The sequence below is a fragment of the Monodelphis domestica genome, chromosome 2, assembly GCF_027887165.1.
Source record: "Monodelphis domestica isolate mMonDom1 chromosome 2, mMonDom1.pri, whole genome shotgun sequence".
Lineage (NCBI taxonomy): Eukaryota > Metazoa > Chordata > Mammalia > Didelphimorphia > Didelphidae > Monodelphis > Monodelphis domestica.
Window position 1 is genome coordinate 409844027 of NC_077228.1, and position 11779 is coordinate 409855805.

The following is an 11779-nucleotide window of genomic DNA, read 5'->3' on the forward strand; positions in this document are numbered from 1 at the left end:
TTCTTTTCTCTTGAGCTTGGCATGTTTATTCATTCCATAGTTTTAGCTACCAGTTTCCTATGTAAATAACATTCAGATGTATATTTTCAGTTCTAACCTTCATATTGAGTAGATGGCTCTCACTCCAATTGTAACATTTTCGTTTTCCATTTTGATGTTCCACTACAAAATGAGCACATGCAAAATCTACAAAGAAGTTGTATTTTCCTCCTAAAACTTACTACTACTTCTGGCTTCACTACTGTATGTAACTACTGTTCATCTGACTGTCCATATTCATAACCTTTAGCATTACCTTTAACTCTTCTCCTGCCCTCTCTTCTCACATCCAGGTACCAAATTCAATTAATCCTATCTTTGCACCATTTCTGGCTTCTCTCTCCAATCTCCAATGCTACCAATCTAAATCAATTGTCATTAGCACCTATTTTGAGTAAAAACTGCTAAACTTCTAAAATATATCTTCCCTTCCATTTATCCCCACCAAATCCAAAATATTTTTGAACACATAAATCTGTTCATAAGCATTAGTGGCCAAAAAATCTTCAATGGCACTCATGCTGCCCCCCAAGTCAAGTTCACTTTTTGCCTGACCCTAAATGTCTTCTACAACCTAATGCCAATAAAGCGACTTCATCTGATGAAAATCTGTACAATATTCCATTATCAGTATCACCTCTCTATTTTGTAAAGTGTTTAATTTTTTTTTTAATCCTTACCTTCTGTCTTAGAATCAATCAGTTGGTTGCAATGCAGAAGAGCAATAATGGCTAGGCAACTGGAGTTACATTACTTGTCCAAGGTCACACAGCTAGGCAGTGTCTAGGGCCATATTTGAAACCAACACCTCCCATCTCCAGGCATAGTTCTCTATCCACCAAACCACCTTGCCGCCCCAAAGTGCTTTTTAATTAACAAATTTTTCTCTCCTTCTTGACCCTCATTGCAATGACAACCGCCCCCAAAAAAGTGAAAAGAAAAATAAATCTCTTACAACAAATATGTATAGTAAGGCAAAATAAATTCCAACATTGGCCAGATACAGGAGAGAGAGAGAGGGAGAGAGAGAGAGATACATACACACACACACACACATATTGATATCGATATAGATATATATCCTGCAAATGCGTTTCATTCTACATCCTAAATATATCACCTCCTTTTCAAGAGATGAATGGTATGTTTCCTCTTCATTCATTCACAGTTGTCATAGCTTTCAGAATTTTGTTTTTACATTGTATTGTAAGTGTTTCGGTGGCACAATGGATAGAGTCTAGGCCTAAAGTCAAGAAGAGTAAGTGTGAATTTGACCTCACTTATTGTGTGGCCTTGGGCCAAGTCATTAAATGCTGTCTGCCTCAGTTTCCTTGACTGTAAAGGAAGGATAATATTGGCACCTACCTAGCAGGATTTTTGTGAAAATCAAATAAGATTATCTGTAACACACACACAGCAGAGGAGCTAAATTCCTTCTTCCCTTTCTTCCTTACAATATATTTTTCTTCTAGTTCTGTTCATTTTGTTCTTCATTAGATTATGTCTTCAAAATTGTTCATTTTTATTTTTTTTAAACCATTACCTTCCATTTTATAATCAATACTATGTATTGGTTCTTTAGAAGAAGTGTGGTAAGAGATAGGCAATCAGGGTTAAGTGATTTGATCAGGATCACACAGCTAGAAGTATCTGAGATCAGATTTGAATCTACAACTTCCCATCTCCAGGTGTGGCTCTCTATTCACTGAGCCTTCATAGTTGCCCCCTTGTTATTGATATTGTAATATAAATTGTTCTAATTATGCTTACTTCATTCTGCATCAGTTAATGTAAGCTCTTTTCCCGTCTCTTTGAAATAATTTACTTCCTCATTTCTTAGTGCACAATAGCATTCCATCACAATTCACATTTTTGCTATTGTTGAGTCATTTAAGTCCTGCCTGACTCTCATGGTCCCATTTAGGGTTTTCTTGGCAAAGATTCTGGAGTGATTTTGCATTTTCTTGTCCAGCTCAATTTACAGATGAAGAAACTCAGGCAAATAGGGCTAAGTGACTTGCCCAGGGTCACACAGCAAATAAGATCTAGGCAGCATTTGAATTCAGATCTCCCTCAATTGAAGCCTCATACTCTGTCTACTGAGCCACTTAGCTACCCTAAATTTACAGACAACTTATTCAGCCATTCTTCAACTGCTAGGTGAATAATTTAGTTTCCAGTGTCTTAGTATCACAAAATTAGGTGTTATAAATATTTTTGTACATAAAGAGCCTTTTAGGGTATAGATCTACCAGTATTATAGCTGGGTCAAGTGTGTGTACTGCTTAGTAACATTCTGTGCATAATTCAAAACTGCTTTGCAGAATGGCTTGTACTCATTCGCAAATCCACCAACATTACATTAATGTGCCTGCTTTCCCATAAACTCTAAAACATTTAATATTTTCCTTTACTGTCATCTTTTCTAATCTGATGAGTATAAAACAGAATCTCAAAATTGCTTTAATTAACATTTCTCCAATTAGAATTTATTTGGAGCATTTTGTCATATTATTAACAGCTTAGATTTCTTTCTTTGAAAACTATCAATTGATATCCTCAAACCATTTATCAATGGAGAAAGGTTCCTATTCTTTTAAATTTGAATCAGTTCCTCATCTTGGAAACAAAGAAATATCCTGAAACTATTTTTGTCTTAGCTAATTGTTTCCCTTTTAATCTTAGCTTTAGAAATGTTATCAAATCAAAATTATCTATTTTAACTTCTGTTTGGTCGTGAACTTTTATAGGTAATTTTTTTCAATGTTTCTTTAATTTATGTTACTATCTTTTTTATTTGAGGTAAGGCACTTGGTCTTTCTAGACTTCAGTTTCATCATCTATGAAATTAATGATAGCAAAAATTATATTTGAGGTTAATTTTTGTTTAAAAATTTTTTCTTACTAGGACATTTAATAAAATGTTCATGTATGTGAAATGTATATATATATACATTTACATGTTTCACATATATATGAATACTTCATATGTTTATATACATGCAGACACTAACTATATATATGTAAATATGTGTGTGTGTGTGTATATATATATATATACATATATATATAAAACTCTATACCTTAAGTCTCTCCAAACTCCAGAACATTCTTCACTGAGTTATCAAAGTGATTTTTCCAAAGGGCATGACAGATCATATCACTCCCTTAATCAATAAACTCTAGAAGCTCCCTCAAAAATTAGCTATAAATTGCAAATATGAATAACATGGAAATGGGTTCTGAACAATGATACATTTATAACCCAGTGCAATTGCTTATCAGCTCTGGGAAGGGGAAAGGAAGAGGGGTGAAAAAAAAATCATGAATCATGTAACTTTGGAAAAATATTCTAAATAATTTTTTTAAATCAGATATAAAATCCACTGTTTAACATCCCAAATCTTTCATAATTTGCCCCTCCCTACCTTTCCAGCCTTCTTATACTTTTAAGAAAATCCCTATTTCATGCCTCACCACACACATACCCAGGCTTCCCTGCTGTTCCTAAAACAAGATGCAATTTCCCAACTCTTGGTATTTTCACTGAATGTCCTCCATGTTTCAGACAATCTCCCTCTTCACTTCCATCAATTCTTAGCTAAAATCTCACCTTCTAATGGAAGTCTTTCCTGATCCTCCTTAATCCTAATATTTTCACTCTGCTGATTATCTGCATTTGATCCTGTAGATAGCTTTTTTGCATGTTGTCTGTCCATTAGACTTTGAGCTCCTTCAGAGTGGGGGACTTTTACCTTTCTTTATATCCTTAATGCTTTGCACAGTACCTGGCATACAGATTAGGTGCTTAAAAATGTTTACTTGCTATAGGGATGAGAATATGAGTGTATGAGTATGTGTATGTAAGTGTATGTATAGGTGTGTGCACAGGCATTCATGTGGACATACCAAGAATCTTAACAGGTTAATCCTTAATTTCTAAACAAAAAAGGCAACATGTTTTTCCAGGAGTTACATGTACAACCAAAAAAATCATTATTTATGGAATTCAAACCTAAGCTTTTGCCTCTAAATCCAGTACTCTTTTACTCCCATATGAAAGTCCAGGACTAAAAATGAATTATTCAAGAAACACATAAGCTTAGAAAGTTTTAAAGAAATAACACATATGCCTTCATTTCCTCATCTGCCGAGGAGGGATAAATAACAACACTTCATTCCCAGAGCAGCTGTAAAGGTAAAACAATATGTGTAAATTGCTTTGTAAATTCTAAAATGATATATAAATGTTGGATAATAAAAAGAACAGTAGTAAAATCACTTAACTGAATTCATTACTTTTTTTGAAGGTATAGAAAGTTTTGAAAATGGAATGGGGTTTAAGGAAGAAGGAAAAGTCTCCCTGATAGTCCTTGAATAAAATAAAATGAAATTTCATGAGCTAGATTCTCAGGTTGATTACACTTTAAAAGTGCTGGTTTGAAATAAATTAAAAAAACAAAATGTTAAAAAGTGAACAAATGCAAATCTTTATTTTCTTTAAATGAAGTTATTTTAAAATACTCTGATAACATGATCATTGTCCATGAAGCAGCAGTGTTGCAACAATAAGCATCAATAAACTTTTCTCAAACCTTTTTTAAAATTGATTCTAGAAGATTGCACTAGAACTCACTTTCTTTGTTAACATGTAAATATGGAACTTTAAATATTTTTAATTATAAATACAAATCTGTCAGGGTTGCTTTAAATATATTTCAATGGAAAGAACACTGGACTAACAGTCAGGTCAGTAATCATCAGTATGCAATATAATTAATAATCACTTCATGGCTTGGGCTACACTAGCTGGAGGGTCTCTTCTAGCTCTAACACAATGAATAGATGACTCCTTAAATAGATTTTTGTAAATGAAAAGTTTAGAGTAACCTTTAGCTGGATCAGTCAGGAACATTTGACAATAAAATTGTAGTGAGGAACTAACAGGTGCATATGAGAAAAATAAAGAAGAAACTCTAATAAAACTAAGCCCAAGAGCTAGAGACAGCCTCTGAAGAGCTTTTGACCAAAGTCAGAAAGGATTACTAGAGCAGAATTCAAAAAGGGTGTATATGGACCACCATAAAGAAACTCACCTGATAAAGGGAAGGATTTGTCATAAGAAGACTAAATAGCTGTTAATTCTTAATCTGATTCATAATTCATAATCTGAATCATAAACTTTCTTAAATGTATTTTTAAACCTTTACCTTCTGTCTTAGAATTATTGGTTCTAAGGCGGAAGAGTGGTAAGGACTAAGCAATGGGGGGTTAAGTGACTTGCCCAGGGTCACACAGGTAGGAATTGTCTGATGCCATATTTGAACCCATGACCTCCCCTCTCTGGGCCTGGCTCTCAATCCACTGAGCCACCCAGCTCCCCCCTTTAAATGTACTTTTTGATAACTTTTATTTCAGTAACTGGGTTCCTATGTAATCCTATATATATTTTATTAGAAAAAATATTATTCTGAAAAAAGGTCTACAGGCTTCACTAGAGCTCTATGGGTAAAAAAATGGTTAAGAAGCCTTCTGGTTCATCAGTTGTTCCTCCTTTATCTCAATCAATACCTAAACAAGCTCCCAGACATGTCTTATCAAGAAGCAACTCCAACTCTTAAACAATGTTATCTCCATTTCTGACTACCTCCCACCCCTAAACCCAAATCACCTGTCTTGCTCTTCACCCTAGAGCAGCAATGGTGAAGGTTTTCAAGTTCATGTGCCCAAAATGCAAATTCAAGTTGTCTGTGAGCCCGCTGCATTACCTCAGAGAGCAAGGGAGGAAGTACTGAATTTGGGCGGCTGGACAGAGGGGCAAGGCATGCAAAAAAATATTCTCAGGTGCTGGGCAATAGGGGGAACAGAGCAGCAACCCCAGTGCCAGCCCATGACAATACTTTGTCAATGCTGCCCTAGGGTTTAAAATCTGCCCCAGCACCTATAATGAAATACCCAAAAGAGGCAAGATGTAACTTCAGAAAGAAAATAAAAGGTTTTAGATAAAACCCAAGAACTAAAATTTCTTAAGAATTAATATTGTATGCAGTGATCCTGAACAACTTGGAGGGATCTACAAGAAAAAACACTATCCACATTCAGAGGAAAAACCATGGGAGTAGAAACACCAAAGAAAAACAACTGTGAATACATGGGTCAAGGGAATATGATTGGGGATGTAGACTCTAAATGAACATCCAATTGCAAACACCAAAAACATGGAAATAGGTTTTGATCAAGGACACATGTAATATCCAGTGGAATAGCAGGTCAGCTACGAGAAGGGAAGGAGGAGGGAAGGGAGGGAAAGAATGATTCTAATAACCAAAGAATAATGTTCTAAATTGACTAAATAATGACTAACTTACAATGAAAAAAAAACAAAGAATTTATATTGTCAAGGGAGCTTCAAGATTTTAGAGCTGCTCCCCCTAACTCCCTCCAAGATCCTCATTATAGGATCCCCAAACTGTAAAGGCCTAACCAGCAACTCAATTACAGGGAGAAAAATAAGAGATGTGCTTCTGATATCTCCAGATATAATCCCAAATGTATTTTCCAAAATAAACATTATTTAATATCAGTTGTGCTCTGTGGTAGTACCATTAGTATATTATACTACAGGTACTATATATATATATATATATATATATATATCACACACACACACACCATTTCTAATGTATATAGTTTTAAAGAGTTACCTGAGGCATAGAGAAATGACTTGCCTAAGGTTTTATAACTAGTATCCGTGGCAGAATTGCAATTCATTTCTTCTTTCCTGACTCCAAGTCCAGGACTCTATCCACTAAACCATGCTGCCTCTTCCGGGACATAAGTTTCTGTGAGACAGCTCTGGAATCTAATCACCATTTTTATAACGTTGTTTCTCTGATGAAATGCATTATAAAATACCAAACAACCAACTTAAATGCAAATATTTGGAACTGGCTGCCTATATTAACAGAAGCTTTTATAGAGCACCTCAATATTATCAATATATAAAAAACCCAATGCAGAACTCTATTCCAGCCTTTATAGAAGAAACCCACCCCTTAAAAGAAAGTACCAAAGAAATGTTTTTGATGTGAGATAACTATAAATAAAAAATAAATTTTAAAAGTGAGATAACTAAAGAAAAAGTATGCACTGCCTCAAACTTTACTAACAAGACCACCCACAAAACAGCTTTCAAATAAAAAAAAAAACAGTGCTCTAATATTTAGATATAGCTTTAAATTTAAATAACAGAATAAAAAGTAAAACACTTTGCCAAAAATATGCTGTTTTATAATATTACTCAGTAATCATTCCAGCCACAAGCAAATTAGGATCATAGGACTTAAAAAACTGGAAGGAACCTGATAAATGCACTTTTGAAGTAACAGTCAGGATTCTCAAATGCAATTTATATGACTACTGAACCAATACTCATTTCACTAATAATGCATTCCATATCACCAAAGAAAAATATTTTCCCAGTCCAATAATAGAAAAATACACACACAAGTTTTCTAAAGTTTAAAATTTAAGACCAGTTTAACCCATATCTTCAAATGCATATTATTTATTTTCCAATCAAATCCAACACATCTCTTATGTGTAAGGAATTGTTTTTATATTCCAAAGATAAAAGAAAATGAAAAAGTCCTTGCCCTCAAAGACCTTACTTGTTGTACCTGGCAATGTATGAGACACTCAAGGTTTTGAAAAACAGTACTATTATCCACCACCACCCCACCAAATCCCATATCAAGGCTCTCAATTTCATCCAGAACACATACCTGTTGATGGAGAAATACAATAATCATCCTCTACAGACTGGCCATAGAGATCATCATCTTCAAAATCTAAATGAAATATACATGTTAAGATAAATATTAAGTGGTCTTGTCCTAGTGAAAAATGTTTGTAATATTAAACACATGTCTTTGTTAAGGGGACCCTGGGATAAGTTACTCTTAACAATTGTCTTAAAGATTGTAATTGTAATTTTCCTTTAAAGATTAAAATACCTTTCCCATAGGTATCTACTTTGTTTCCAGTTCTTTGAAGTATTGTGATGAATATTTTGGGACAGATTTTTGATCTTTGGTGTGCATAACTAGTATATGTGATTAAAGGGTTCCAAAAGCTCCAATTCATCTATTAGGGATCAATTTGATTCTCCTTAAGCATAATTATGTCAGCTCCTCACACCCCTAAACTCAATTCAATAAACTCTAGTGGCTTCTTACAGTATCCAAATATTAAATCTTTTATTTGGCTTTTAAAGCATTTCTGAACTTGGCCCCTTCTTACCTTTTCTTATACATTACTTCCCCTCAGATACTTAGTGATCCTGTAACACTGGCCTCCTTGCTTTTCCTCCCACAAGATACTCCATCTCCCAAGTCAGAACATTTTCCACTGGCTATCTCCAGAACTTTCTTCCTCCTCATCTCTATCTCATGGCTTCTTTGGGTTCTTTCAAGTCTTCATTTAAATCCCATTATCCAAAGAAACCTTTCCAAGTACTCCTTAAAATTAGTACTTTGCCCCTGAGATTATCTCCAATATATCTTGTATATAGATGTTTGCATGTTATCTCCCCTATTAAAAATTATGAACTCCTAAAAAGCAGGAACTGGGTTCTGTTTTGTTTTTCTTTGTATCTCCAAAGTTGGGTACAAACTATTTCACACAATTCAAAAGTGTTTTCCAGAATTGTTGTGCAGATTTATATTTCAAATGTATTATTAGTGTGGCTATGCTCCCATAATCCCCCTTCATTGTTGACTATTTTCATCTTTCCTTATGGGTGCCAATTTGAATGTGAGGGGAAACCCCAGTTGTTTTAATTTACATTTCTCTTTGGTGTAATTTTGAGTATTTTCATTCAGTTAATATTTCTGAATCTACACTAAATTTTTTTTCACATTTATTTTCTTAAAGAAGCAGTATAAAATGTAAAATACTACACATCTACTATTCACAAAATATGCACTCGAAGTTGCTTTTTTTGATGCTGTAAGGTCAACACAAGATATCTTACTCATTTTTTCATTTAGGCAATTTGGTAATCAATGGCACATATTTAGTGTAGTTGGATTAGTTTAGTGACAAAATAGGTAAAACTATTTTCCTGTTATCTGTATACAGGTCTTATAAATACAAAAGATATTAAACATCACAAGATCAATGTATGTAGTCTGATTTCCCACACTGGAGTGTAAGAGCCACGCAAATACCATCTTTCTCCCTATGCCCTACCACTATTCCTTTTATAGTAGGCACAAATATCAATCAAATTGAAATGAAGTCAACTAAAGACTAGGTATGATGCTCACAATCCTAAAACAATTAGATTTATGCTCTTACCAACTGGGCTGGCTAACTGGTCTTCTAATCTCAAAAAGATCAGTAAAAAATAGCAAGAATTCAAAATATGTGATCAAAGTCAAATGGCATAAATCTGCGTAACATTTAGTTCAATTATTATCTTTAAGACAAAGATCACTAACTCATAAAATCAAGACTAAAAAAATCTCAGAAGGGGAAAAAAACTTTCAGCATAATGAGAACAGAAAGCCAACATTTACAATTTTAAGTGAAATCTGGCAAGTTTGATTTTAAGTGACTTATCTAAAGCATATTACGTCAAATAATTATCCATTAGCAATTCCTTCTATGAAATATAAACTAAAAAATATTTCAATATATATTAATTATCCAAAAGGTATTTAAGACACTTCGCAAAATGATTTTTTTTTAAAGTTTGATATTTGACCTCTTCAACATGATGAAGGGTGCTTTAATTATTCTAAAAAGTTAATGCCATCACAAACACCTAAGAAAAAACAAGATGAAGAAAATTGTTCCTGACATTTAAAGTGGTTATGATGTCACCAATTGTTCCAAAGAAAACATGGCAACTGAACTCAGTGAAATGAGAACAATTTTGGTGCTTAGTTCAAAAACAAAATGTACAAAGGTAATAGCAATTAAATCAATTAATAAAAGAGCTCCATTTTAAGTAATACAGGAGCATAACAAAAATCATGAAATGGTTAATTAACAGATTTATAACAAAAATTGTATATGGATATGTAGTGGTTGCTTTTAAAATGTCAACACTTAAGGATAGATCAAGAATCCTTAACTGCTCTTTAAAAAGTCTACTGTGAGTAAATTGCTTAAAGAAATATTCAGTGCCTACTGTATGCTAGGAACTGGGGTAGAGGATACAGAAATGAAGGGAAAGGATCTTCTCCTGGCCACAAATCTAATAGAGGAAAATTATATAAATCACCAAATTTATTAAACTGCCTCCTAAATATGTGTATTTTAATAATGAGATCCACTTATTTGATATCCAATGTTTAAGTACTTCTGTCATAACACAAGCTCAAAGTTCTCTTATAGAACAATTTTGGTATTTGTTGAACAGGCCCGGGTTCATAATACTCATGACTCTAGGAGAATGAATAGACTGGTAAGTGTCCCCTCTAAGTCGTCATCTAATCTTACATGAAAGTCATTGATAATTTTAGTTCCCCTTCTTTGAACCTTTATCATCACCACTGAATTCTAAATTCCTAATTTAGCATAAAATTCAAATGGAACAAAACCAGAAGTTTACTCATACAATTTTTAAATGCACAAGTGAACGGGAATGACCTTCTAAAGTGTGATACTGAACATTTTCATTAACAATATTTATACCAACACACAACAACCCCCAAACAAAAACTTCACTTGTAAAATATAATCACAAGTTTTCCCAAAAGTGAGTAGTGGTTGTTTTTTTTTTGGGGGGGGTGGGGGGTATTTTTGCTGGAGTTTGCTTTTCTAAGGAGATAAGACAGTGTAAAAAAACACAAATATTTCTACTTTTTAAAGGGAGAGAGGCAGGAAAAAGGGGCAGGCACTAAAGAAAACACGTGTGTGTAAGCATACACCTCAAAAGAAAGTAATCTAAAAGATGATGTGTATACTGAACAAAATTGATAAATATTAAGTGCCTACTATGGGTTGGGTGTTAACTACCTTGACAAATATTTGTCCCATAGCTTACAAACGCTCCCCACCTAACAAAAGAAAAATAATGACGTGGAATAACATCATCCCCAAACAGCTGGGTAATTTTCTTACCCATCCCTGACAACTCTTTCCCTTCCCCAAAGTGTTTGGGCTGAACGAACTCCACCAGTTATCCTGGTCTCCACGCTCCAAAATCATCACTCATAAGTCCAGAGGGCCAACGGGGAATCAACGAGAAGTGGCTGAACGGAAGGCCGAGAGCAAAGAAAAGATAGTCGGCACCGTAGAGCCCAAGGCCGAGGCCCAGCACGAGAGGGGGAGGGACTAGGCTTTATACTCACCTTCATCGTAGTTGTAGCCTCGGACGTTCCTGTGTCGAGCCATGGCGACCACGGCGCCCTTCCCCCGGCTGCGCCCCGCTAACTCGACACCCACACACTACCTTTTTTCAGATGCGGCCGCGACAGCCACTGGACCTAGGAGAGCGCTCGGACGCCATGTTGGCTTCCGGCAAAGCTCTCCGCAAAGGTTCTACGCACGCGCAATGACGCGCCGAACACCGACGTCTCACGAAACGCATGCGCGCCTGAAACTCCACAAACTACCCGCTCCTTACTTCTCCGGCACCATAGGGCGTATTGGTAAGTGTTGGAGCTCCGGGTTGGAGATCCGTCCACCCGCCACCTGAGCTTGCTGGGAAAAGGGGAAGCCTCTACAT

The 11779-nt window shown here is 35.0% G+C and overlaps 1 protein-coding gene across 4 annotated transcripts in view; it reads right to left on the minus strand.

The window, feature by feature from the left end:
• Nucleotides 1–11540, minus strand: part of HBS1L (HBS1 like translational GTPase) — a 135468-nt gene extending 123928 nt beyond the window's left edge. For all 4 annotated transcript variants that reach the window (XR_008916679.1, XM_056818832.1, XM_056818833.1 and 1 more), the window contains exons 1-2: nt 11403–11540; nt 7824–7889 (exon numbers count right to left, since the gene is read on the minus strand). Coding sequence is in view for 3 of the 4 variants with exons in the window: in XM_056818832.1 (XP_056674810.1) it covers nt 7824–7889; nt 11403–11445 (109 nt within the window). In the remaining variant the exon portion in view is untranslated. The remainder of the gene's footprint in view (nt 1–7823; nt 7890–11402) is intronic.
• Between the last annotated feature and the right edge of the window lie 239 nt (nt 11541–11779).